Raw genomic sequence first — 27,915 nt, forward strand, 5'->3', positions numbered from 1 at the left:
ATGCTTATGTGATCCTCCTGGGAGAAGAGCCTGAAGTCCCCTGATAATTGCAACCTATGTGGCAGTGCTCTGAGCTTTGTAATTGAAGATAACTGTGAAGGTGTAACAGAAGGGAGGGAGTGAATGCCTGATACTGTTGCACAGTGGTGCTGCTGCTGTAATGTCAGCAGCATCCACGTGTCTCCTTCACAGTTCTTGAATTCTTGAGCATAAAAACACAGCCTTGAAAGTGGTTCTCTTCAGCTGTACATGATGCTCCTGTCGCTTTTGGGGGTGGGTGGGGTGGGGGGCACTCATCTGATGTATAGCATAAGGGCCTTTATGGGAAAGTACCCTAAACTTGCCATTATTGATGCACTAAAGGATAGGTTTTCATTTTGGGTTATATTGGGAGATCGGGTATCTTCTAGGATCTCTGACGAGTATAATTACACTTGCCAATTTCCCTTTCCAGCTTTAACTGTACATTATCTACTAAAAAGAATATCTGTTTACCTGGTAGCTAATGCCAAGATAAACCCTTTGACCCGTGTGTACCTTACTAGTGGATTAAGAAACGAATGGACAGAAGGTTACTAGAATGAACTACTAGGTCACTAAAATGAACCACTAACTGTGTTTGCAGAGCAGATCTAACTTAAATGTTAGAATTTCTCCTTGCAACTTCCTGGAAATATTTCTCTAATAGGAAGATCTCTGCTATCCTTAAGATTGCAATCCTACAAGTTTGCCAAGGGTGGATGCTGCAGCCTTGGTTGCAGCTATTCCTTTCTCATGTGGTTCTTTTTTCATGTGGGCTGCTTGACATAGAGTAGGAGGCATGGTGGTGCCAGCTCTGGGCCACCTTCTCTAATTCCAGGCAGGCATGTTCTGCAACTGTAACTTCTCCCCTTTCTGTTTTTCTAGGGTTTCTGGTATGCACTTAAAGCCATATCTCAAGTTACAGAAAAAAGAACGATCTCCAGAAATAAGCCAGGATTCCCTTAGAGGCCTGCCTATGAGCCATCAGCGATCAGCACAAGAAGAAAAATACACCAACAACTGCACCAAACTGAGCGTTTTCCCAAAACCCTCCCTCGTGACTCCATCTCAAAAGCTTCTGGGGATTATTTATCCAAATACTATGTGCAATATGAATGGGAAAGGTCCAGCAGATGGTCCAAGTGCAAGGGAAAAGAAGAATGCCCTGTCTGCAACGATCCACCAGGGAGAAGAAGGGGAAGGGCCGCTGGATGTCTGGGCTGTAGTGAAGCCTGGCAATACTAAGGAGAAGATTGCATTCTTTGCAGCCCAGCAGTGCAGCAGCAACAACCGGCTAGGCTCCATGAAAATCAAAAGCACGTGGGATATCGATGGAAGAACAGCGAAACGCAGGAAAAAATCAGTAGATCTTAAAAAAGCCAAAATTCAACTGGAAAGAATGAGAGAGGCAAATGCCAGGTGCTCCCAGCCGGAGCCTTTTGCCTGTGGCATCGAGCACTGTTCAGTGCATTATGTGAACGAGAACGGTGAGGGTGTGTTCCCGGGCAGGTCCCTCTCGGTGATAGAGATGGTGGCCTTCCTGGAGCAACGAGCAAGTGCTTTACTGGTAGACTGTACGAAAACCTGCACGCCTGCTTCTGCTACGAGGCTGAGTACTCAGCCTAAAGGTGCACTTTCCAGCTCAGACCCTTTCCTCTCTGCCGGGGCATGTGAGGTACATGTGGAGAGGGGACCTTGCAGCAATAGTGAGCAGCAGCAGAGTGAGCCTGTGCGTGTGCTGGACATGGTGGCCAAGCTGGAGTCGGAGTGCCTGCGGCGCCAGAGTGAGCGGGAGGCTGGGAGCCTCTCAAGGAACAACAGCTTCCGCAGGAATGTCGGGAGGGTGCTCCTGGCAACTGGCACCCAGCCTGAGGGGGAGGCGGGGAAGGTCTCCTCTGGGGTCCTGGCTCAGGGGGCCGGCTTGGGGGAGGCAGGAGGAGAGGCTGGACATGGAGGACATTGTGGCCCTCTGGGTGATGCTGACTTGTGGAGTGGCACTGCTTCTGCTGGGCAGCCTTTTCCTTCTGGGCTGGATCCTCAGATGGAGAATGTGAATTCAGGACTTGCTCATGCAGTGTTGGCAATAACGGCTGGCAGGAGTGAATCTGAAATGCGAATTGAGCCTCCCAGACCTCTGCTGTCCACATGTCCGGCTGCTGCCAGGTTGCCACCGGATTCCTTGCAGAGCAAGAATGCGACTGTTGATTGTACGTTGAAAGAGCCTGTAATTTTCCCAAAGCAGAGTCTGCATCCTGCTAGGAAGGAGCCCTTATGCATCAGTATATCGGTCACCAAGACCGAGAAAGGATGCAGGAAAGAGAAGCTCTCTATCTCCAGTTCTAGTGAAGATCCGCTTCCAGGGAGGTTGTTTTTTCTCCAGGCTGACCAGCCTGTGGCTCACGAGCAACAGCCACTACAGGAAAGTACCCAAGAAAAGCCAGGAGAAGTAGCCCAAAATGAAGAGGAGGATGCCTTGGCATCTGACAGATCATGTGTCAGAAACGCTACAGAGCCATCTGCCCTTTCTGTTCCTCTGACAGAAGGGGCTTTGCAAGTACTTGATGCTTCCTGCTTGAAAAGGCAGGTTTCGCATGACTTTCTGGAGACCAGGTTTAAAATTCAGCAGCTTTTGGAGCCTCAGCAGTATATGGCCTTCTTGCCTCACCACATCATAGTGAAGATCTTTGGCTTGCTTCCTACTCGGAGTCTGGTTGCCCTAAAATGCACTTGCTACTACTTCAAGTTCATCATTGAATACTACAACATCAGGCCAGCAGACTCGCGCTGGGTCCGTGATCCCCGCTACAGAGAAGACCCTTGCAAGCAGTGCAAGAAGAAGTATGTGAAAGGGGACGTATCGCTGTGCCGGTGGCATCCCAAACCATACTGTCAAGCTTTACCCTATGGGCCTGGGTACTGGATGTGCTGTCACCGGTCCCAGAAGGGCATCCCGGGCTGTAAGTTGGGTCTTCATGACAATCATTGGGTTCCTGCCTGCCACAGCTTTAACCGTGCTATTCATAAGAAAACCAGAGGATCAGGAGCAGAAGTTGAAGAGGAATATTAGTGCACATACACTTTCCTGCGAGATTGTTTGGGGTAGGAGGAGATTCTCATGCCTTGTGCTGTTTACAGTGTATATAATTGTGTGTGTTTTTTTTCCACAGGGCTATGAAAACTGCACATACTTAAACACAAGAGCCTTTACCTTTTAGATTAAAGATAGCTTTTAGTCCATCTATGTAAATAACACTATGAAATCTAATTGTACATACAGAGTCTACAGCTGGCTGAACAACGTAATCACTACAATGCAGCTATGATAGTGTTGCGGCTATAGTTGTGTGTGTTTTTAAGTGTCTTGTTTCAAAATCTGTATATCCTGTATAATATATGAATGTTTCTGAGAAGAAACTCTAAATAGGTAAAGGTCAACTTGTTTAAAGAATCTGCAGACAGCTTAACTGGACAACCTTAAAATTAGACTAGAAACAGATCCATTACAGTAGTGTGGCAATGGAGAAAAAGAGAGGAATGTTATTGTGTAGTCAGAATATAAAAAGTTCTTGTCTACCTTACCCATGTTGTCTGGTTTTTGTTGGTTTAGTTTGTTTTTTTGTTTCTTTTCTTGTTTTTCTTTTTCTTTTGGGTCTTTTTTTTTTTTTTTTTTTACTTAACTGTGCATTCTAGATCTGCCTTACCAGATTTCCTAATGTGTAAGACTTGCCCCAAAATAAAAACACTGTAAACACATGGCAGAAACGTGGTGCTGTGCTGTAGTCTGGACGGGCAGTGTGCTTTCTATAGAAAACAAGGCCTCCTAGTAAAAAAGAACCAATCAAGAAAAAACCCCAAACCTCTCTTAACTAGAGCAATTCCTTCTGTAACGTTCACAGTTCTGGTTTTTCCTTTCCCTCCCATCAGCCGTGCATGCAGCAGAGGCATAGCAGAGGCTCCTGTTTCCAGAAAGCTGGTGCTAGGTGTGTGAAAGTCACAAAAATGCAGATGCTGTTTTGAGGACTTCTGCTGCTCAGCTCTGGTGTTGGCCCCTCATGTGTGCCCTGGATACTTGAGGATGGAGTGTGGGACCAGGAGGATGGAAGCAGGGTTGCCTTGGCTCAGGGATGCCCTAGAAGCTTTGCTGTCTGTCTGCTAAGAGGAATCCTTGCAGTGCTTTGCCCTGCTCTGCTACAGCCTCTGGTCTCTTGGTTCTGAGGTGTGAGTCGGTGCCCCTTCCCAGGACAAGGATGAACTCCTGACAGTCATCATTGCAGCTGGAGAAGGCAAAATCTCTGACCTGATGCAAGAAGAGCTGGTGCCACTGCATCATGTGGCTCACCCTGAGCCCTTTTCTCTACCCTGCAAAGCCCACAGGAGCAGCAGCCTGGTGAGGTGGCTGTGCACCTGCCTCATCCCGTTCTTGAACCTTCAGCAAGGTGAGGAAGGATGCAGTGGCCAGGCTGAACCACCCACCTCCCTCTGCTTCGCCTGCATTTGCCTGTAATGCATTTGTGGTGGGATGGCATGGAGTGATTCATGCTGAGGACAGAGTGAGTTTGAAGATGGATGCTTAGATCCTTTCCATTAACAGCAAGAGAAAGAACTGAACCCTTTCAGCCTGAAATGCGGGTTTGGTGAGCTCAGGATGTTTACAGGAGATACAAAAGGTATGCTGTTGTGGTTTGTTATTTGTCAGTCCCTGCTTTACTTGCCTGCCACCCTGTGTGTTGGGCACCCCTCCTGGTGCTGCTCAGCCACCTCTGCAATGCAGCAGACATTATGACAACCAGGAGGGATGAAATTAGAAATCTAAGAGAAGGGTGCGGCTTGCCTCATAATCAGCTGTGAAGAGGGAGAGGAAAAGCAGGATCCCTTGTGGATTTGTGACTTTATTTTCTAATGGGGCACAGGCTGCACCCAAGGCTCGATCTGCTCCATTGGCTGCGCTGGGATGAGCGGCAGAACAACTTGCTGGCAGTTGTTGCCTTGTTTAAACGCATCAGTATTAAAGGCCTTCAGCTTAATTTCAGTTAAGGAAGAGGGTAAAGAAACTGCTTTCCTGCCCCCCACCCAATGCTGGAAAACTTGAGATAACCTGTGCCAGGCTGACGGCAGTGAGGAAAGTCCCTGCAAGGCTGAAATAGAAGCAACAGAGGAAAATATTTTGCGTTTAGATAAGGGGCCAGTGAGGTAATTTTTTTGTTGGGCTGTGGGTTGTTTTGTTGTGTTCTTTTTGCAAGGGGGTGTAAGATTTTGGTCACCTTTGTTGAACAGAGGGCAAAACTGGACTCAAATAATAATGGCATTAGGCTATTTTGTTCCTTGGAGCATCAAAATACGGAAGACCACTCGTGTTCTTCCCTCCTCCATCCTTGCCCTCCCCCCAGGCAGGCTGAGGCACATGGTATGTTTTACACATTACTATGGGGCTTGCTGGAGCTATCCTTGTTGCACAGCACTGCTGGTAAAAATTGCTTTACAGAACAAGCTTTTGCATCCAGCAGTGGGCTGGTTCTGAATGTAGCTGTGCTGAGCTGCCTGCAAGCTTTTTTTTCCCCTTTAAAGTGCGGATTTGTTTTGTTAACAGCAGCTTAGGGAGAAGCCAAGGTCTGTTCAGCTTTTTTTCTAAGAAGCAACTGGAGTAAAAAAACCCAACTCAACCAATTCTGGATTTACAGAACTGTGTTCAGAAGCACTGAGGCCTTGCCAGTGCTGTGTGCTTGACGTCCCTGCCTGGGAGCGGTTGAAATGTCTGGTCTGAATTTCCAGATATGCCTGTGAAGAAATCCAGTAACATTCCCATTGTTTGTGAGCTTCCAATTTTCACCAAGCTCTGGGGGTCCCCTGCCATGGATGCTACTGAAAAAGCCACTGCAGCTGAGGCTTGTGGTTGGGCTCTTGCTCCCTCCCACCCGTTTCTACAGCAGCATTTCCCCTATGCTGTGTTGCTGCTCCCTGTAAGGAGGCTCTGCAATGCTTCATCAGTGTTCTGCTCCGCTGCATTGGCCCCAGGTCAGACCTGTCATTTCACTGATGCATCCAACCTCTGTCTCAAGTCCTGCTTCTTGCAATGTGGAAATGGTGCTGGAGCTTCACCTTGGACTGTGTGTCTTCCCCAGCCTGCATCCAGCTGGTCCAGGCAACCCAGCTATGACTGGGATGTGGGCATTATGGGGCTGCGCTCCTGCCACAACCCTGCCCTAGCAGAGGATGAAACTGCCTTCTGCTGGCACTGCTTAAACAGAAGTGACTTCAGCAAGCTGTAGGCAGGAGCTGAGCTTGGAGCCAGGCTTGGCTTTGTGCACAGGCTGCTTTCCTGCATTTCCACAACGGTGACCAAGGCAATGGACCACTGCAGATGTGCATGCAGCAGCCCCGAGCAAACAGCAGTCATGGGATACCAGTCCTTCCACCCTGGTAGCTGCCACAGACTTCAAATGGGGTGGGTTGTTTATCCTCTGTGGCCTGCCAGGCCACCAGGTCCAGTGGGCAGACCCTCGTTCTTGCTGACCAACGCAGCCCTTTCCCATTCCTGTTGCTCAGGCACACACTGGTTCACGTAGTTACCTCCTTAGAAAGCCAACATGCTTCCATCCTTCTGAAATGGCCTTGTGACGAGGAGCATCTTCCTGTGCATTCAGGATCACTACCTGCAGAAACACAGTCACCCAGCAGAGGAGCAGTTCAAAGCCAGGCTTACATGAGTGGCATTTCAGTTTACATGTGTATCTATAGGGAAAGCTGTGTGTGTGTGTGTGTGTGTGTGTCTTGCAGGACTCCAGTACCTGCTCTAATAGAGATGCAGTTATTTTATGTACAAGTATTTTTCTAGAATGGGTATTGCTTACTCCACCGCTGTATGATTGCACTGCAACAGGTCTGGTCCCTGTGATGCTTCAAAGGCTGGAACTGCTTGTGTACTTCCCCAGCACAGATGAAAGCAAGCCACACAGAAGTAACAATTATAAATATACAACTTAAAAAAAATACTGTTAAAGATTTATTGCAATAATACAATAAAATTTAGAAAAGCCCCAAACTGTTTGTGTTCGGTTACATCTAGTTCTGAAGTTGCAGAGAGGCCCTAAGTTTCTGCCGGTGCCAAGCAACTCCTGGGTGTCCCACCTGAGCCCATGTGAAGGCACCTGATTCTCGACAGAGGGCTGAGCTCTCAGCATCAGGTTCTTCCTTGGCAGCTCAAATTGGCCACGCCAGATCACCGGTCACAGACAAAAGTCATGGCCTGAGCTGCACTTCCTGCATTCATGCTACGCCGTGTTGTGTAAACTCGGCAGTCTGTCTTCAGGTATCTATAATTACAGATATTCCTGCCCTCCCTCCCCAAAACCACCTGCAAAACTAATACTGGTGATTGCACTCAAGGTGCACACAATTCTTCCCTAGCTACACATGTGCAAAACACTTTTAAAAGAACAACCCACAGTCTCTATTCTGTTACAAAAGATGAAGAAAAGACCCATCCCACTGCATCTGAATGCCCTTGCAGTGCTGGTGTGCACTCTTAGTGCGTGACAAATAAAATAGTTGGAAAACATGGTCAAGAAGTATATGGCTTAAAGAAGTTTGTGTGTTGGGTTTTTCTTTCCCTAGTAAAGTAAATGACAGCGTACAAAGCTGAATCATGGCCTGATGTTTAAGGGTTTCAAAATAGCATGAGGCAGCAATGAAAATGTGACTGAAATGCCTATTAAAAACAAATGAAAAAGCCCATATTTATATGGCAGGGTCCAGCAGAAAATAAATGGGGAATCAGAAAGGGTAGGACTGAGGGGGACTTTACCTAACAACATGCATGCAGTGAGTGCAGAGCTAAGGGTCTTTGGTTTAAAAAAATTAAACCATTGACAAGATTGACATCCCCAAAGAGCTGCCGTACAAGGGGGGCCGGGGGGGGTGGAGACATGATGCTGAGCCAGTACCCCTGGCATGGAGCTCACGGACACACAGGCATCGGGTACCAAAACTGCTTTTCCACCCCGTCCTTGGTGGGGACAGGAGGCAGCCGTAGCTGGCCTAGAGAGCAACAGGGCAGAACCAGAATACTCCATGAGATGGCTGGGTGAGCCAGCCCCAGAGAAGGGTTTCAAAGATTCAGGACACTGGTGGCAGGGATGTGGCTTGCACATCACCTGCCGTGGCCTTGCTGTGCCCCTGTTACGAGCTGCAGCACCACAGGGAAGCAACAGGGAAGTGTCGGAAGTCTTCCCTCTGGGAGGGATGGGAGGATGCTTTTACATTAATTCACCCCGTGGAGAAGTACAACGTCCCAGCTACAGAAAATGTAAACCATACGTTGGCAGCCTCGCTGAACAAACCCATCTTTATGTCATCCATACCGCAAGGCAGAGGAAGTGGAGGAACACTTGCTAACAAACGCTTCTGTCAGTATCGCACCTCCTGCAGTTTTACAAGCGAGCCACCAGCTGCGCTGTGGGCATTTCTGCAGTGAAATGAGATCAGCTTCTTGGCATTCAGTAAACAAGAGGAGAAACAACCCACCATCAACATAAAATAGAACAGGGTTTAAAACGCATGTAGTGTGGAGACTCTGTGACTTCATCAAACTAGTTCGAAATGAGGTTTTTCTAATAGTAATAAGTGGCAACATGGTGTCGTAACTGATGAATATTATTGCAGCAACACAATCCTGTATCTGCATCAAATGTGGGTCTAAGCTAAGAGAACATCCAGTGTTTCTTTGGTGTATGATATTGAGAGTAAAGAGCCTGTGTGCTTTGGACAGCACAACACAAAACTTCTAGACTACCTACCACTGGAAACAGCATGAAACAAGCCAGTTTTCTACAGCAAAACTGGATAAAAGTTCACAACTGAAGCTAAACCAAGAGCAATTGGCTGTGTGAATTCCTCTCCACACTGTTTCTTTGTATTAAAAATATGGCAACAGAGGTTACAAAACCTGTTAAAAATGCAAAATTTTCATGTCCTGAATGAAAAAAATTTAGAAATACACATTTCTGCATTATGCAAGACAGATTTAAAACACGCACAAACGGAAACCCTGTAAGGAGTTAAGAACATGTGAACTGCATTTGCACCACTGTCCAGGCTGCACAGAGCAGCCTTCTCTCTGTATTCATCATGATGCAAACACTTAAAAACCTTGTTTCTTCTTTAGAAAGTAGAGCTGGAGGCTGACGAGTCCTTTTTCTTCAGTAGAATCACACAGAATCATAGAATAGTTAGGGTTGGAAAGGACCTCAAGATCATCAAGTTCCAACCCCCCTGCCATGGACAGGGACACCTCACACTAAACCATCCCACACAAGGCTTCATCCAACCTGGCTTTGAACACTGCCAGGGATGGAGCACTCACAACCTCCCTGGGCAACCCATTCCAGTGCCTCACCACCCTAACAGGAAAGAATTTCCTCCTTATATCCAATCTAAACTTCTCCTGTTTAAGTTTTAACCCGTTACCCCTTGTCCTGTCACTACAGTCCCTAATGAAGAGTCCCTCCCCAGCATCCCTATAGGCCCCCTTCAGATACTGGAAGGCTGCTATGAGGTCTCCACGCAGCCTTCTCTTCTCCAGGCTGAACAGCCCCAACTTTCTCTGCCTGTCTTCATACGGGAGGTGCTCCAGTCCCCTGATCATCCTCGTGGCCTCCTCTGGACTTGTTCCAGCAGTTCCATGTCCTTTTTATGTTGAGGACACCAGAACTGCACACAATGCTCCAGGTGAGGTCTCACAAGAGCAGAGCAGAGGGGCAGGATCACCTCCTTCGACCTGCTGGTCATGCACCTTTTGATGCAGCCCAGGATATGGTTGGCTTTCTGGGCTGCGAGCGCACACTGAAGCCGGCTCATGTTCATTTTCTCATCGACCAGCACCCCCAAGTCCTTCTCTGCAGGGCCGCTCTGAATCTCTTCTTGCCCAACCTGTAGCTGTGCCTGGGATTGCTCCGACCCAGGTGTAGGACCTTGCACTTGGCATGGCTGAACTTCATAAGGTTGGCATCAGCCCACCTCACAAGCGTGTCAAGGTCATGTGCCTTAGCATGCCTTCCAGGGGAATCTGCTCCAAGATTTTCCCAGGCACACAGGCAAGACTGACTGCTCTGTAACTCCCCGGGTACTCAACAATGCAGACAGAACCAAGACACAAAAGTGCCATCACAGAATCCGTCAGAGTCCGTAGCTAGCTAATTTACAAAATGGTACCATCACAGTCATCTTGGGTAAATAAAAAGGTTTTTCTGGTTTACAAAATGAAAGTCTGACCTTTTCTTTGTTCCAGGCACTACTTAACTGAATATGTAAGGTTTACTACAGCATTGTTGGGGAGGGATTCCTTCCACAGATCCTGTGATCCTTTTGCCATGCTTGTTAGCGATGTCCAGTGTACGCCTTCAGCCACGAGGTCACCGAGGCAGCAGCAGAAGAGATCATTCCACCAGCACTGCTGCTGGCAATGGGCTGAGATACCTGTGTGCTCTGGCTCTGCAGCATCTCCACCTGCTGAGAGGGGATGTCACAGAACCTGGGGCTTGGCAGATTCTCCCAGTCCGTCCCTAGGTCTGTCTCTTCATCGCTGACGTGCTCATCTCCACTCTCATCTGTCTCACCGGTGGCACTGGGATCCACAAACTCCATGGAGTCTTCAAGATCAGCACTGATTTCGAAAGGCCCAGACCTGTGAACATGAACACAGGGCCATCAGCCTGTTTGGTACCATGCAGGAGAGGCACTGTCCGTTTGCTTGTATGAGTCCTGGGCATGCCAAAGCACCCTGCTCTGTCATGCGTACAGCAGAGGAATTACAACACCTCTGTGTCTATAAGCTGGCAAAGAGAAACTCACTGGCTACAGAGCTAACTGTAGACAATGGTGAAATGAGAACAGTTGGCCGAGGAAGTGATAGCTGGGTTCCAAACCACAGAGCAAGAACGGCAGAAGAGATGTTCTGCTTTGGCAGGGGATAGTGAAACATGTACACACAAAAGAAAAAGCTATTGATAATAACTCACAGCTCCGCTGGTGGAAATCTCAGCTTGATGGGGAACAGCTTTTATTTTTAATGCTAGGCCTGGCCAGGCCAAGGCAGCTGCAGCTCTGTCAGCAAGAAGGGTGTAGGTTACAGCTTACAGAACTGGGCTGGCACAGCTCACTAGTGCAGACTTCCCATTGCAGCACTTCACCCTGAGCAGCATTGCAAGATCTTTTTTACTATGCAGCTGGTCAAACACTGGAAGAGGTTGCCCAGAGAGGCTGGGGAATCTCCTCTGGTGATACTTAAACCCCTCCTGGCCTCTCGTCCTGAGCAACTTGCTCTAGTTGGCTCTGCTTTGAGTGGAGCCATGGGCTGGATCCCCAGAGGTCCCGACCAAACCCACCTGCGCTGTGACTCCATATTCCCTGCTGCCACTGCCTGGTGGGAGAAGCAATTGCATCCCGCCCCATCCCACTGCTTTGCCAAAAGCTGGAACACCTTTATTGAGCCAAAGCAGGCAGTTCCAGAGGTCAGAGAGGTGTTCATGGAGGCGGTGAAAGGTGGATCCCCCACAGCAAGCAGTATCCCTGGCAAAGTTCATTCCAAAGCACAAAGCTGCTCAGCAAAACAGGAGTTAAGAATTTAACGTGGGTAATAAGAGCATTTCTCCAGCCTTAGTGGGACAGGGAGCCTGAATCAGTGATTTACCATGGAAAATTTTAATCCAGACAATTAAAGCTTGGTAAAATTATATGTATCTGAAAACAGCAGCTTATAAAGGAGACTATCAGGTAACTATAGACTTAGATATCTAAAGGAAAATAAAGAGAGCTGGTTGCTGCAAACTTTGCAGACAGCTGAGAAATCAAAGGTAAACGCTCCTCTTTCATAAGCCAGAAAGGAATGGGAGCACTGCCTTCTGGCAGAGCATTTTGCTTAACAAGGCAACATGAGAGTCATCAGGTTTAAGACCAGAGGGACCATTAGATCATCTCCAGTGACCTCCTCTCTAACAAAGGCCATTACTTTCTACCCTGTTCCCCCTGTCCTTAGCCCAGTAACTGCCCATTAGCCTGATGAAAGCATCCATTCCAGAAACTCATCCAGCCTTGACAGGATGACATAAGGAAACAGAGAATCCCCACCTTCATTCTTGTGGGTAATTAATCTCTGTGTTAAGCACATTTGCCTTGTTGCAACCTAGTTCAGACTATTTGCTTCCACTGGTGACTACAAAGCCATTTGCTAGCCTGTATTTTCTCCCCATGAAGGTGTGGAAAAGAAATCATCCGTCAATATCATGCCCAGCAAGCTAAGTCAGTTTCATACAGACTAAACTATACCCCTCGCTGGTCGCTGTTTTCTCTAACTCTTCCCTGTAACGTCTGGGTTCACTACATGGACCTGACTGATGCATGGGGAGCTCTGTAACATCTGCACACGAAGTGAGACCCACAGTGGCACTTGGACCTTTTACAACAGTTCTTCATTCTCTGGGTATTTCCTGCACTCTCCTTGTTTTCAGGCGTGCAGCAAGCACCCATTTTCTTCCAAACTGAGCTACGCTACAAAGATTTGGCTCCCCATACCTTTGGGTTGAACCAGTACGGCTATACCCAGAGAACATAAGGGAAGTGATGTTCTCCTTAGTGGTACTGAAGGCTTTTAAATAAGACTAGATCTGTACATGAGAACAAAGTAGAAAAGTAGAATTTGGAACATTACTGAGTTTAAGGGGAATAAAGCACTAGTCCGATTAAACAAATATTTGCAGACTGTCTCAGGCACAAGTGACTTGTGATGGAATTATCCCAACAGGAAATCAATGTTGTAAAAAAAGATTATTAAACATGGTGTGCACGGCCCACAGGAACTGATTTTCTTTTCATCGTGTACTAACAGCAGAAAAGTCGACTTTTAATCTGAATTTACATATAAATTAATATTATTTGAAGTGCCAACTTTGTTCTAGGGTGTTCACTCAGTGGAAGTATTTTGGGGAAGGTTTACCTAGTGTTTGTTTTAGGGTTTAAACTGCTGGATGCTCTCAGGTATTTACATGTTGGCAAGATGTGGGTAGGGTGGTACTTGGAGCACAGTGGGACTGCCTGGCACAGGTACTGCTGTCCCCTGGAGGGAAGGAGTTTCTGCTTCTGAGCATACAGGAAACAAGTCCATAATCAGCTACAAGGGCTCCAGAAGAGCCTGCCACATGCAGCAGCACTGCACACACATCTCTGAAACCTGATTTCCTACTTGGGACTCCCTTTTTCTCTTGTCTCCTCCTTGTAACCACCCTGATTTCTGATGTGCTGAGGACTGATCTATAGGTACAGCAGATGAGAAGAATTTCCCTCCTAAGCAACAAGGCAAATGCATTACTCCAAATGGGATTCAGTCACAGGTGAGTTGAGATACTGCTTTTCTTACCTGCCCAAGTTCTTGGTGTCTGGGCTGACCAGGTACATAAGGTTCCTGAGCGTATGCAGTGGGTGCAACAGATCTAAATTTACATGCTGCCATGTGGAAGGTAAGAAAGAGACATGATCAGTTACAGTGGGAAACCGCAGGCACAGCTGATCTTTCAAAAGCTATTTAGAGAATCCCAATGTGCATTTCCCCTACCTGAGAGAAGCAAAGGTGCAGGATATTAGCATTCAGCTTCTTCACCGCCCGCGTGAACCTGTGTCTGCTGAGGTTCTCTCCACAGAACTCGCTATTGAAAGACCATACACACATATACATGAATAGACAGCACAATGCTGTGAAAATACACTCTCTGGAGACATCAGCATTCTGCGTCCTGGCTTCCTAATAAACCCCAGAGCAAACGTGCTCAAAGGGAGCACTTGTTTAAACTGTACAACCAGTTTGAGAGTATTTAGGAGGTTATTTTTTCAGCTAGCAAGACTGTTAGCATTTCATCAACCAGCACTGCTTGCACTAGTCTCACCCACTTCAACAGGACAGGTGTATGAAACTCAAAGATCCACTGTAGACAAGCTATTTTGGCTCTCCTTTTAAATCCTGCATCATTTCCTGTTCCCAAGCTTTTCCTTCTGTGAAGGCTGAGATCCCAAGTGACAGTATAAACTCCCCACACAGAGACCCTACACTTTTGTGCCCTCAATTTGGCAATCACTATATTAAACACTTAAAAGCATCTCAGCAGCATATCTGAGATCCCAGAAGACTAAACAGGTCTACAGCTCCCTCAGTACTTCTGTAAAGACTCCATCTATTCCAGATTGACATTAAAAATCTAACAGTGGTTTTCATCATGGGATTTACACAATACTCTCCCAGCTGTCTGGCAGCCAGCTATGCTCCCCATTGGCGTTTTATCCCAAAGAGAATCACACTGCTACCATGCCATTATAAAGCCTTGTTCGGCAGCACTTAATGTAGTGGAGCTATTCAATATGACTAAGGGTTGCTGAATTGGTCTGGGATTTTGTAAAGCACAGTAGGGTCTCATAAAATGAAAAGTGCTATTCACGGATGTCATATTTCATTTCCAATTTGAGGATGCTGAATATGTCAATTAGAAAGCTATTATTTTCAACTATGGTGGCTGGTCTACACTCTCAGGAGGTAAAAAAGGAAGGAGGCACTATGGACTGTGGTCTAAAACCCTACTAGTCCTCCACCCCAAATTAAACAGTACAATAATACATGAGACATCAACTGGTACCACACAGCAATGACTTTGTTCCCAAACCCAAACAGAATTAAGATCAGTCAAAATTAGTCACTGATTCACCTCAAAGGCTTGCATTTACTTGCCTGTTGCAGAGCTTCTTGGGAAGATTTACATCAAGTATGAGGGACAGAGTGTTAACAAGCTGAGTTGCATAGCACAATGCAGCACTGATAGTGTAAGCAGGGTTATTATGTTCCATATCTAAAAGAAATAAAAGCATCATGAAAGTCTCATTTCAAATGAAGCCTCAGTGGATGTGTCAATGTGTCACTGAAGTCTACTCTGGAAAATGTCATTTATTAGTATTGTGAATAGCCTGAATTCAACAATTATTTACAGTGACATCTGTCAGAAGTTGGTAGAAAGTAGTAATTCTTGGGATTCCTGTTGAAACGACAGCATGTGCACCATGTCAAAACTGTGAATAATTAACTTTATCTCTTTATTACACTGTAATACGTCCCAGTGAGCATTTCCTGCAAAAGAGGGTTTCAGTGGACTAATCCTTATACTGGTGTTTATTTCTGATTCAGGTTTGTCCGGGTGAGAACAAATGGACTGGGCTACTGCTCCTCAGTGCCTTCTGCTGGCATCCAAGGCTGCAAGTTCTACGGCTTCTGGAGGATCCCAGATGTCTAAGCAAACCTTGCTCCTTACCCGGTCCTTGTGTAGTCTTCTTCTCTTCCACCCAGTTGTAATATGCTGAATAGTCTCCATTATTAGGAAGGGTTATCCACGGTCCTGTGATGCTGATGCTGGTGTCCCCGTTGTGATCATCACACACCCACCTTCCAGAAAGATATGTGGTTCTCCTGGCTTCTGCAAGCTTGCTCACAGTGCTAGAGGTCATAGCATTGTCGCTCTCAGAAGACACATCTGCAGGATCTCTGTAACACCCGAAGGGGAACGAAGTGTTTTTAAAGAAGTGTTAAAAATACAGTCAGAGATACACTTGGCAGGCACTTTGCCACATTTCACAGAGAGCAAAATCTTGTAGAAACACTCCTGCAAAGTTCCTCATTCCCAAAACTACTTCCCTTTGTTCCAGGATTTTTTATTTTATTTATCTATTTTAAGAAAGTTTACAAATTTATCTATTTTAAGAAAGTTTAACATTGGACACATTCCTCAGATCTCTTCTGGGGGAGATGCTAGCACCTCCAGATTCTTCTGTTCTGGACCTCTGTGTTTTGGGCGAGATGCTTTGCCTTTGGGAAACACCTCCTCCTCCCCACAGATGCTAAGGGAGCCAGAGTGTCTAGCTTAGACTTACATGACTCACTTCTGGGTGTCTAAAGCTAAGTCAAATTAAGCCAAAAGGATAAACCTTCTATACCTCATGCTTGTCTTTACTTCTTCAATGGGAAATATGACTGATGTTAGCTCTAGGATATGCATCCGACGAAGATTTGCCAGATGCTCATACTGGGTTTTCAAGTCATAGGCTTTTTTCTCTACCAAGTCTCCCAGCTTGTGGTTATGCCTCTGGATCTTCTCTTTTTTCTCCTGATGCCGCTGAGCCCTGCGATAATGTTTCTGGTTCTCCTCTTTAATTCTGAGAAGCCCCTCTGCATCTGTGAAAATGGCAGATGTTAGCCTTGGGAAAGGAACAGTGAGGTACTTGTAGTAAGCCTGAGACAAGCATTATTAATATTCATAGCAAAGAAGATCTAGAACAGCTTAAAGCAGAAAACCCTGCTAAACTATTCACGTTTTCCAGCTGCACAGTGGTACAACTTTTTAATCTTTTCTGAAGATCTCCAGAGAGACTGAACTTGGGACTATTCTTTCCCTATCTTTTACCCAGCTATTTTTTGATTTAGAGCAGAAAAGCCAAGATCTCACAGTTTAATTAAACTTCTGAGGTAATCATCACGACAGAAATAGTTTGACTGTACATGTTTGCATGGTGTTGGCCAAAAAGACAGGCACTGCTTGCAGCCAAAATCAAGAGCTGATAGCATCTTCATTCACCATTTCTGGCATCACTGCTGCTATTAATGTATGGTGTTTGGGCTTTGCATTCATGTACGTGCTCTTAAAGCACTTGGATCCCAATGATGCAGACTCTGTGTTACCACAAGGGAACAGTGACTGTCTCCCTTTCCAGTCACAAAACGAGAAATCACAGAATCACAGAATGGTTTGGGCTGGGAGGGATCTCAAAGCTCACCCAGTTCCACCCCCCTGCCACGGGCAGGGACACCTTCCACTAGACCAGGTTGCTCCAAGTCCCGTTCAATCTGGTCTTGAACACTGCCAGGGATGGGGCAGCCACAGCTTCCCTGGGCAATCTGTGCCAGCGCCTCAGCACCCTCACAGTGAAGAACTTCTTCCTCATATCTAATTTCAATCTCCCCTCTGTCAGTTTAAAGCCATTCCCCCTTGTCCTATCCCTACAGGCCCTTACAAAAAGTCCCTCTCCACCTTTCTTGTCAGTCCCTTTAGGTACTGGAAGTTGCTCTAAGATCTCCCTGGAGCCTTCTCCAGGAATGAGCTTATGTACTGTACAGTACTGCAACTGCACAAATTTACTCCATGCGCCAGGCATACTATAGCTTAGAAAAATATCCTTCAAGAGCACCTGCTTATTCTCCTATACAATAACTGACTGCAGTAATGCTTCCACAAACATATGGTGCTAGAGTCAGCCACCTCTGTCCTTCAAAAGCACACAGAAATATTCCCCAAATACATGCCTAAAACTCTTAATGTCAAAACCCTAGTTTGAACAAAAGCCCCCATCTGCTAGGTGCTCACTTCCTGGTTTTATGGCTCAAAAGACATAGCGTTAGTCAGATTCTATCAGAGCAAGGCATTACTTTCTTGCAATCAAGAAGTGGGATAACTGTTCCTTGCACAGAATGGAAGCACTAAGCCCTGACATCATTTTACTGATCTAGGTTGATTGCAAGGCACAGATGAAATCAGAGTTACAGTAAGAATTCTCTGTGGCATCTGCTACTCAAAAAAGCTGCATTCTATTATTACTAAAATCAAGAAAACTTCTAAGCAGCTATAGTTATCTCAAACAACACATTCAGTCTGTCAGTCTTCCCACTACGGGAGGAATAAAAGGCTACATCCAAAGACTGGGACCCAAGACTGATCCCCATCCACAGGTCTGTGCTCAGCCATGTTCAGGTGGCACACGATAGCTTTCTGTTAGTCCTGGTTTGCACCTGCAGAGCTGGAACTGGCTGGTCCCTCACCTGGTAGGGTGGGAGACCAGGATTGCTGGAAGCCCCCTGCGTATGCTTGCCCCTGCAGACACAAGAGGGTGCTTCCTCTGAACGTCAGGAATTATTTCTAGTCATCTATCTGATCTGTTGCCATCCATGATGTGTGTTTGGTAAGAAGCAAGATCTGACATGTGGGAGATGCAGAGTCCCACATTAAAGAAGGTGAGAACAGCTTCTCTGTGCAGGTAAGAACTAATAATCCTCAGGTTTATAAAATAAATGACCCCCTGTCAGAGGAACCATAGAAAAATCAACTTTTCCTTGAGCGATACCAAGAATCCCTACATGCTAGCTAGTAATTCAACCTCCTTTAAGTATTCCTGTAACATTAATAGAAAATCAGTTAATGCTTGCATTCATTCCCGAACTCCCCCTTTGCATAAAGAATAAGAGACAGAAGAAGAGTAAAACGTCCATCTGCTCAATTTTCACATTCATGTTCATAGCGTGAACTCCCTTTTCTGCAGGTCCAACAGCAATTATTTGAGAAGCAGGGGAGAACACTGCGCACACACTTCCTCTTTAGTAGTCCCGGTGCAGAAACAACAGTCCTTTTTTTGGCATAGCACTTTTGCTTTCTGATCCAGTTAATGAGGTGATTAAAATTTGTCCCCAGGAGTATTTCAGGACACCTCTGTGTCCCACACATCTACACTGGCTGATGAATGCAAGCTCGGGCACACCGCTATCTGCCCAACAGAGAGCTCTGCCAGATATGTGCAAGATCGTCGCCTTGAACTCTTCTCCACAGACAGAAGGCAAACACATGTATTTTAAAACTTCATTTGAAGAAGAACCAATTATTGAGGTATCCAGAGGAGTCAACTCTAAAAGCAGGAACTCAGTGTACTAGAGATGGTTCTTACTTCAGGTAACTAAACTATGCCATATCCAATAGAAGAGAAGAAACCTATTTACATTTTCTAATGTGCTCAAGAGTGAACCAAGTTGGGTTTCTGATCTACTGGCTACTCATGGCAAGAATTCATTTTTGGTCTATCTGCATAAGCAATTTTGGGGTAACTGAGCTAATAATAGATCAGCTGGGCAATAGTTAGATCAGTTCATGGGTTAACTCTAATTAAGTTCACTGTAAACCCAAGAAGTTCCAAAAAGCTGCAGAGAATACACTGCACAGAAGAGCAGAGAAGTGGAGGAACTCCACTTCCCAGTTAGTCCCAAAGTTTTACCAGCTGCAGAGCTGCATTTTGAGAAAAGGTGACTAAGGTACTCGAAGTCATATTGACTTCCTCCTTTCTTCACAGGGTAATGAGAAAAAGTAGTTTATTGACTTGATAGTATTCTTCAATGTACTGAAAAGCTTGCTTCTGTTCACCTTCCTATTCTCTAAACCAAAAATAAATTTTCCTAGATGTTCCTCGTGTTTTATTCCTAATATGCTCCTCCAGACTTTCTCCGGTTGATTTTCAACTTTCTTAAATAGCTCAAATTGGACACCAGACCCCCACTGAGGAAACACCAATGCTGGGAACAGCAGGAAAACTACTTCCACCTTAAATACAATACTTACATTAGGATAACACAGAATGAGGTCTGAATCTTTCTGAAGCAGCATTAGATTGATAATTTCTATTTTAATAGTAATTCATAGAATCATAGAACAGTTATGGTTGGAAAGGGCCTTAAGATCATCTAGTTCCAAACCCCCTGCCATGGGCAGGGACACCTCACACTAAACCATCCCACCCAAGGCTCTGTCCAACCTGGCCTTGAACACCACCAGGGATGGAGCATTCACAACTTCCCTGGGCAACCCATTCCAGTGCCTCACCGCCCTTACAGTAAAGAACTTCTTCCTTATATCCAATCTAAACTTCCCCTGTTTAAGTTTTAACCCGTTACCCCTTGTCCTGTCACTACAGTCCCTAATGAAGAGTTCCTCCCCAGCATCCTTGTAGGCCCCCTTCCTATAATTCCCCTGATCCTCTCCTGTCAAATCTCACCACTGTTCCCCGCTTTGTGTTTGTATGTTTGTCTTTCCTAAACAATGTGCAGTTGACTTTGTCCTTCTCAGATGACACTGTCAAGTTATCTGCACGACTTTGAATTTGATCCTGTTTTCCACAGAATTCGTATCATCATTCACCTTGGCTTCTTCCATTCTACCTTCTATTCTACCATGCAAGCTATTATGGAAAATATTGAACAAAAATGGGCCAGGAACCAGCTCCTGCTGAGCTCCACCTGTCTCACCTCCTCAGTTTGACAAGTATCACCACCCTCTAAATGCAGCTTTTCTGCCCTTTTTTATCAATCTTACAGTGATTACATCCTGAGCAAATGTTTTTGCTTGCTCATGAGATGGTTTGGTGTAGCGCCCAAAGGCAAGGCATGTTGCATCTTCTGCTTTATCCTCCATGTGATCCTCAGACAAGGGGTTGATTTGACATGGACCATTCTTAACAAAGTGATGCCTATTTTTAATTACATTACCTTCTAGCTACTTGCTAAGTGACCAAAGGTTTATAATGGCATGACTGTATCACCAGTTTAAGGTTCTCCCTTCCTCCACCCTTTGAAAACTGATACTGTTTTCACTCGGTTTCCTGGGACATCCTCTGTCCCATGTGTTCTCAAGTCCTCCACAGACAACTACAGCTTGCTCAGTAAGTTCCCTAAGGAAAATCTCATAAGGCCTTGCTGCCATAAAATAATATTTAGCTGGCTGTTTTCTTTCCTCAGTGTGCAGTCCTCCTGTGATGTAAAATTTAACCTGGCTGAACAGCTGATCACATTTCTTTGTGAGAAGATGAAGCAAAAAAGATGCTGAATGCTTCAGACTTCTCTGCACTGTTATTTGCTGTCTTTCCCGTTAATTAATAGACTTATCTACTTCATCTTTTTCTTATTTTACATTTCTTGTTGTTACTATTCATCCTCATTAATTGAAACCATTTTGCATCTCAGCCTTTTTGATGTTATCATCACATGCTTGTGCTATTCCTTTATAACTATTGTCAAGTACATGCCTCTGCTTTCACTCTCTCTATGGCTCACTTTGAATTTCAAGTCATAAAAACATTCCTGATTCAATCAATATGCTTTTGAATATGCTCCCTGTATTTCCTTTGCACACAGGCTGTAAAGAGTGCTGCACATTCTCTTCTGAAAAATGGTCCTACAAATCTCTCATGAGCAAAAAATCTAATGAGTTTCAAAACAGAAGCTGCTGACAGAGAGCAACTCCCCAGCCTATGCCATATTTCAATGGCTCTTGCTCTGGTAGGATTTTAGGATTTCTAGACAGGTGTGGGTTAAAATTCATCAGTACATGAAATTCCTAACAGCTGCAGAGCCACTCGCCTCCTCTTTATCAAGAGGAAGTGATCAGGAACACCACACTAAATAAAGCCATCTCTAGGGACAAAGCCAAAGTCACAGGCTGCTAAGCATTTACTTTTAAAGCTGTTGCAAAATGACTGCATCCAGCTGAATAATGTCTACTGTTTGCTAATTAAAACCCAAGCATGAAAAGGCTAAAATCCACTCACCGATTTGCCTTCAAGTTGATTTAAGAAGTGATGGTTTGAAAATTCATCATTTTTAAAACCTTAAGATTCAAATTCACATCAATTGATTTTTCACTTTAAGGTACACAGTTTCCCACATTGCAAAAGCACAGGCATTACTCACATCTTGTCATTTCATCATTTTCTTTGCAAATGGTCTGTTTCAGCTGCTCAATCCTCATCTTGCAAGACATTATTTTCCATCTCTGAAAAAGAACATTCAGCAACTCTAGGGCAGAAAAGACTTCAAACACACTGACTAATGATTAACAACAAAACCAGCAGCTTTAGTGCAAAAGTAGCAGGATGCTCTTAATTGATCATATGAACAAATAAATATTTCATATGCTGTTGTGCGCACAGAAGAATGCCACAAACAAACTGAATGCTTAGTATAAAGTCAATCAGAGTAAGTTATTGAACAAGTATCTGATAAGAAATGAAAACAGCTCGGAGCGCTCTGCTTGCAGAGCCAATTTCAGTTGTGCTTACAAACAAGCTCTTTGGGAAAGCAACACAATACCCTCAAGGTAAACTGTAACTTTAAACTATGAGATCTAGGAATTCAGAGAGTTTAAAAACTATGGGACACTTTGAACAACTCACCAGCTGATCAGTTATCTCTTTCCCTTCCATGGCCTTCAAAACACTAGAGGAAAAAACACGATTGAAAGTTTTATGACTATCTGGACTGGGTCTGTCTCCAGCAACAGCACATTAGAGAAACTGTTCTGTTTTTCTGAGAGCTCTTATAGCTTATTTTCATTTAATAACTGCAACTTACTGCTTTTGGAATTCTTTCTGTTTGGTTTTAAGACGCATCAGCCTTTCTTTCTTGTCTGAAAACCTAGAAGAGATTACAGGGTTTAATTGGTATTTTCACAATATGGCATTACAAGTTGTCTGAAAAGAGAAAAAGACCAAAGCTTGTGGCAGCCTCTAAACTGCAGCTTTCTGGCTTAGTCTTGGGAAATAATGGCTAAATGTATAAAACTCTTGCAGGATTCTACAGCACGTCTCATTGGAATTGCAACAGAACCTCCAAGCTGAGGAAACATCAGCTCGTTGTATTAGCAAACTTGTAAGCAAATTACTTACTATTTCTAGAAGATTTACAGCTTATTAACGTCAATTGTTTGTGGAATAAGAAAAACATATAGTATCCTAAAAACTTTTAGTCACTGGAGAAATTAACAATACTATTTCAGATACCATAGTGAGTCTGAACTGTGTTACTTCACAAGCTGTGATGGCACCAGCTGAGTCCACTCCGGTACTGGGAAATGCAGGTTTTGATACACTATGCACAGCATTTTCTCCCTTCTAACATGTAAGTGTCTTGCACTTTATTCATTAATGATTCCAAACAGGACAGCACTCTCTCAAGACTTTTACATGACATCCAGATCTTTGTTGGTTTAGTAACAGCAATGAGTTCAACTGTCTTCTACTAAACACCTGTAGCTATCATAAGTCCATGACCTGAATGTCTGTGTGAGTTCTGCTTCACCGGATAGATGTCTGAGGTATGGAAACTGCAAAGAACAGATCAGAAGGGAATTTTTTCAGGCTTCATCATCCTGTGTTTTCACCCTTTGAATATGCAGCAGCTGCCATGTTCTGCTCTCCCCCATGTTCCACAATGTATTGAGAAATACACTTAAAGAAAATATGAACGATGCACACTGAGAAATTACAGTAAAGCATGAAGCGACAAAGCTAACAGCAAGAGCAAGCCAGACAGCCAAGAGATTTGGGCAACATTAAAAATAGCAAATGTGCTTTGTCTTCTGCCAAAGTATGACTTCCCAGCTTTCCTTTGTCCTTGCAATGTTACAGCACTGTCCTAATCCATGCCTCAAAAGTATGTATTGGGTTATATCACTGTGGAAAAACAACTGATTTCCCCCTGCAGCATGTAGAGTTGACAATTTCACCCTAACAGCCGTCAAACATTTTACCTACCAATTCACCAAGTCCTTTATTTCACAGAAATCCAATCTTTGTTCAGAAAGAATTATACAGTAAGCCTTGATAGGATGGCATATTGGGCCTCCCTCTCTGCTCGACTTTGTGGGTGTCATTTTAGGTAAAATTTGAAAATGCTTCATTTTTTTCCTTGAAGTGCTTAAGTCTGAAAGCCCAGTGACTAACTTTGGGTTCAGAAAGCAGGTAATCACCCTTCCGGATGGCATCAGCATTAGAACAACAACAGAACTACTGGTTGTTGCCTCATAGTCAAGCAAAAATATGTTTTCCTTCCAAAACAAGCCAAATACAAATGGAGGTGGCTTGGCATAAAAGCCAGAGGCCACGCGTGAGTCGGAGGAATGTGGTGCAACTGGAGTCTGGCTGCTCAACCCAGTGCATGTTCCTTCTTCCTGTGTGTCCTCACCCACCAGTCATCATGGAAATTACAGAAGCGCACTGTACGAGACTCCTGTTTACCACAGAGCAATGCACACCTACTGTACCCCTGACCTTTGGCTGCAACCAAAAATAACTTGGCGCAGAAACACACCACTCGGCACTCACACAGGGAGAGCGCGCTGGGGTAATTTGGCAATTCTTCTCAAAGCCGGATTAATGGGCACAGAGTCTAACTAAACGCAATCACCCAAATCACGTCCATCACATCAGCAAAAAGTTGAATGATCTGTCAAGAATCTGGGACTAAATTAAGTTCTTACTGCTGAGGGAAGACAGAAATATTTGTGAGAGCCTGCAAAAATTGCAGCTCACCACGCACTTCAGCAATTGCGTCAAACAGCTCCTACAAACTTCTGCAGCAGGTTTCTCCTGAGCAAACATTTCCATTTCTTTATATAGCCCTAACGTTAATTGCGCTGCATCGTGTAACTGATTTTTCTCCATATATCTACAGCCTTTTGATTTGGCAGAGAAACAAAACTTTAGATGAATTATTATAGGAACTCCCATAAAATGTAAACTGAGAGAAGGAAACTCAACATCTCAAACTATCCATTAAACGTCTCTCTTTCCTCACGACTTACCATATTAAGCTGAGATTTTTCTGTGGTCACCTGGCTTATTCCCACGTGCTCATAGTTAGACAGAAGCAACCAGGGGAAGGACTTCCTAATCTACAGGAACTGATTAATGCTGAAAGAGCTGAGGACAGCAATAGGTACCCCCATTACTGTACCTATTCACTATAAAAAAACTCCATCCCTGCAAAAAGTCACTATTCCTGATTATAAGCCACAGCTTAAAGAAGTCAGGCGTAGACATCACAATTACATTGTCTTTGGCTTTTGCCATCTGCAGACGCATGAGACAAAGCAATTCAGTACGCCTGTAAAACACACTCTGATAATTTCTGCATATGACAGGCTGGAGTAAACTCCCGGGAGGAAGAGGAGTCTCCGAGCTGAAACCAACACCAGGATACTGGCTTAGCTTTTGAATATACCATGCATTACTAATGAAAAGAAGAATGTCAGTGATGTTTTTACTAGGGGACTTCCGGACGACTCATCCTTAATTATGGCTATACTTCAATAATTAACCTTAACAGCTCCTCAATCTCTCTCCCTCACAGATACAGCATGTGATTTTTGCCAGACATAGGAACTTCAATCTTACTGTTGCTTTTATAAAAGTCCACACACAAAACAGTCCAATGAAATCTGAAATAATTACAGTTAGAATATGAAATCATTCATTATCTTCTACAGAAAAATCACAAGAAAATTGTAAATAAAAAACACCATTGGACACAAGAAGTAACACTGGCTTTCTTTCCACAAGAGGGAATAATCCTTCCCATCTGTTACACATCAAAAAGACAAATGGGAGGCCCAAGTGACCCCATATGCTTCCACATTCTGAATTTCTCACACGGCGCTAATAACTGAGCCACACCAAAAGCCCTTGTCGTGACCCTGTCGGCCTCCTCCAGTGCCGGCCATAATGTTGATCTAAAATTAGCCAAGGTACTACTAGAAGGCATAAAATAAACAAATAAACAAGGCTGACAGTAAACACATTCCGAAATCCAGCCAGTTAACTGCACCTGTCCCTGCATGACTTTGGCATGGTGTGTGGCCACCGTTTCAAAAGTCACTGCCTCCCTCTGTGCTCCCACTGCAAAACATTCATAGACACCCACTCACTGCATAAGAAAGAGGAAACACAGAAAACTGACCTCTGAAGTGACAAGTTCCTTCTCACTTTTGTATCTGCCATTTGAAGTATTAAGCATAGAACACAGACAAAAACATTGTTTTAAAAAGAATTCCATTATCTTCAAAAGAACAAGAAGAAGCCCAAACTTTACAGAGCTTTGCTCCTACACCTTCCTGCTGCAATCAAGTGGTATTACGTTACGCACTTTGCGTTATTTGTGTATCTGAGGTTGTTCCTTTAATTCATTAATGCAAGGTTGCTGCTTTCAGTGAATTGCGCTACTGCTTGGGAAAGTTTTGAGCAGCTGGAGAGGCAAAGCCTGGGGAAATTGAGCATATAGGGAGTCCCCAGGAGAACAGAACAGCAGTGATCCTCGCAGATGGAACCACAATGTCCGGGCAGAGGGGGGAAAAAAAGACATACAGAAAAAAAAAAGAGATTTGCTAGCTGCAGTTAAGAATCACAGTGTAAATATACAGATTTTCTAGCCACAGATGAATAGGACAGTCAAAACACCTTAGGAGGATGCAGTGAAAACTGTCAGACAGAAAAGCTTATCTTGTTTCATGTGAGAAGATACAAGGAAGTCAGAGAGAGGGTTTGTTTTTTTCCCTAACAAGCTGTTGCTTCTGGTAGTTTGGCTAAGGCTGTTGCTTTATGTTTTTTCTGGAGTGCGCAGAAACTTCCTAAGCCTTGGTTAACACAGAACTACAGTGCTTCTGCTGTAACGAAGGCTACAGCTGAATTTCTATACTTAAGCCTGATATTTAGCCAAAATCTTAAGTCTACAAAATGGGCAGGAATATAATAGTTGGTTTATATTCCAACTTCCAAATCCCATTTTTCGGTGGAAGCTACAGATTACCCTGAGCAGTCTCACACAAACACAGGTTTCCCATCTATTTTAGAATTACTAAATACAGTTTGTGGTTCCATGACACAGTTTTTCACATTAAAAAAAAGAAAGAAGCAAGCCCATCCAGTGGCAGACTAAGGCCTCAATTTTGCAAGCTGATTCACGCTGGCTGGCACCCTATGCCCACTCCCACTGATGTTCATGGCAGAAAAAACACCACTGTCCCAGCGGCTGTTTGTGTGCTTGGTAGAAGGACGCCAAGAGCCTTTGGTGCAAGGACCATACCGCACTGCATGCTGCTTACCGCCTTCCCAAAATAGTTCAAGAAATCACTCTCAACAGCTGTTAATGAAGCTACAAATGAAGGACCAAGAACACAGAGTCAGCCAAAAAATCAGAGCTATTCCGGAGCCGGTGTGGGGCAGACTTTGTGAACGACAGCTACAGAGGGGCAATCTGCATCTCAGTCATGTAATGAGGATAGTTACTTAAAGATATGTGGCTCCTTCAGCCACCCTTCCGTAGGGCCAATGCTCTGCAAAAAAGAGCAGGAAGATACGTGATTAACTGGTGGGATTTCTTGTCATTCTAAAGAGGTGCCCATGATTAGGGCTGTATATATAGGCAAGAAAATAAATAAAAGTGGTGTTTTCTCGCGTACCTTCCTGATTTCATTCAGTGTTTACAGAGCCCACTGTTTTAACACATGATGCTGAAAATAGATACGCATTTCAGATATCCTACTGCATGGCTTTCTTTTTGCCCTGAACTGTCTGGAGCTTCTATCGGCTACATCAACACGGGCACGCCTGCTGGCAGCTGCACCTGACTTCAGTGAAAGCAGGGGCGCTGTATTACTAATTATTATTACTATTTTAAGCAAAACGCTGTGGATGCTGCTCTGCCCGCCTGCCCCCCCCCCCCCCCCAGCAGGCAGCCCAGCGGTGGGCCCGGCAGCGGCGGGACCGTTCCCCTGACCCCGCTTACAGCCCCCCGCCCCGGTGTGGTGACTGAACAGCGGGGAAGGGGGATGAACCGCCTTCCCCCCCCACCCCTCCAGCCCTGAGGGGAGCGGGGGAAGGGCGGCCCAAGTCAAGGCAGGGTGCTCCTTGCCCCCACTCCGGCGACGGGGCAGGGGGGCAGAGAGAGCGCGTCCCGTTCCGCCGCCGTCCCCGTCCCCTCAGGGCCGCCGGTACCTCTCGGAGTCGCGACCGTCGAAGAAGACGAAGTCTCCGCTCTGGACGCACTTGGCGCAGGTGAGGCGGCGGCGCGTGGTGTTGCAGAGCGGGCACCGCTCCACCGCCACGTACAGCCCCTCCGCGTCCTCCTCGGCACCCCGCAGGGCCGCCGGCACGGCCCCGGCGCCGCCGCCCTGCCCGCCGGGCTGCGGCCGGCAGCCGCTGGGAGCCGCCATGATGGGCTCCCCGCGCCGCGGGTCA

At 45.2% G+C, this 27,915-nt stretch overlaps 2 protein-coding genes across 5 annotated transcripts in view; one reads left to right on the forward strand and one right to left on the reverse strand.

The window, feature by feature from the left end:
• Nucleotides 1–7,060, forward strand: part of FBXO34 (F-box protein 34) — a 42,709-nt gene extending 35,649 nt beyond the window's left edge. For all 4 annotated transcript variants that reach the window (XM_065683256.1, XM_065683255.1, XM_065683257.1 and 1 more), the window contains one exon: nucleotides 907–7,060. In XM_065683256.1, coding sequence (XP_065539328.1) covers nucleotides 907–3,088 — 2,182 coding nt within the window. In that variant the 3' untranslated portion in view covers nucleotides 3,089–7,060. The remainder of the gene's footprint in view (nucleotides 1–906) is intronic.
• Nucleotides 7,061–9,762: 2,702 nt separating this feature from the next.
• ATG14 (autophagy related 14) lies at nucleotides 9,763–27,899 on the reverse strand. Its single transcript, XM_065684216.1, has 10 exons — nucleotides 27,673–27,899; nucleotides 22,256–22,318; nucleotides 22,078–22,120; nucleotides 21,596–21,677; nucleotides 16,036–16,273; nucleotides 15,357–15,586; nucleotides 14,783–14,900; nucleotides 13,622–13,712; nucleotides 13,427–13,512; nucleotides 9,763–10,699 (listed from the first exon to the last, which is right to left on the reverse strand). The coding sequence occupies exons 1-10, from the start codon at nucleotides 27,888–27,890 to the stop codon at nucleotides 10,393–10,395; spliced, it is 1,476 nt and encodes a 491-aa protein (XP_065540288.1). The 5' UTR covers nucleotides 27,891–27,899; the 3' UTR covers nucleotides 9,763–10,392.
• Nucleotides 27,900–27,915: the final 16 nt, after the last annotated feature.

This window comes from Lathamus discolor, chromosome 6 (assembly GCF_037157495.1).
Source record: "Lathamus discolor isolate bLatDis1 chromosome 6, bLatDis1.hap1, whole genome shotgun sequence".
Classification (NCBI taxonomy): Eukaryota; Metazoa; Chordata; class Aves; order Psittaciformes; family Psittacidae; genus Lathamus; species Lathamus discolor.

Excerpts from the sequence above, each read along its gene's own strand:
- ATG14 (XM_065684216.1), bottom strand. The coding sequence starts at position 27,890 with ATGGCGGCTCCCAGCGGCTGCCGGCCGCAGCCCGGCGGGCAGGGCGGC. Across the intron at positions 21,678-22,077 it reads AAGAGATAACTGATCAGCTG|AGATGGAAAATAATGTCTTG; the intron begins GTGAGTTGTTCA and ends GTTCTTTTTCAG. Across the intron at positions 16,274-21,595 it reads AAATGATGAAATGACAAGAT|ATGCAGAGGGGCTTCTCAGA; the intron begins GTGAGTAATGCC and ends CCATTTTCACAG.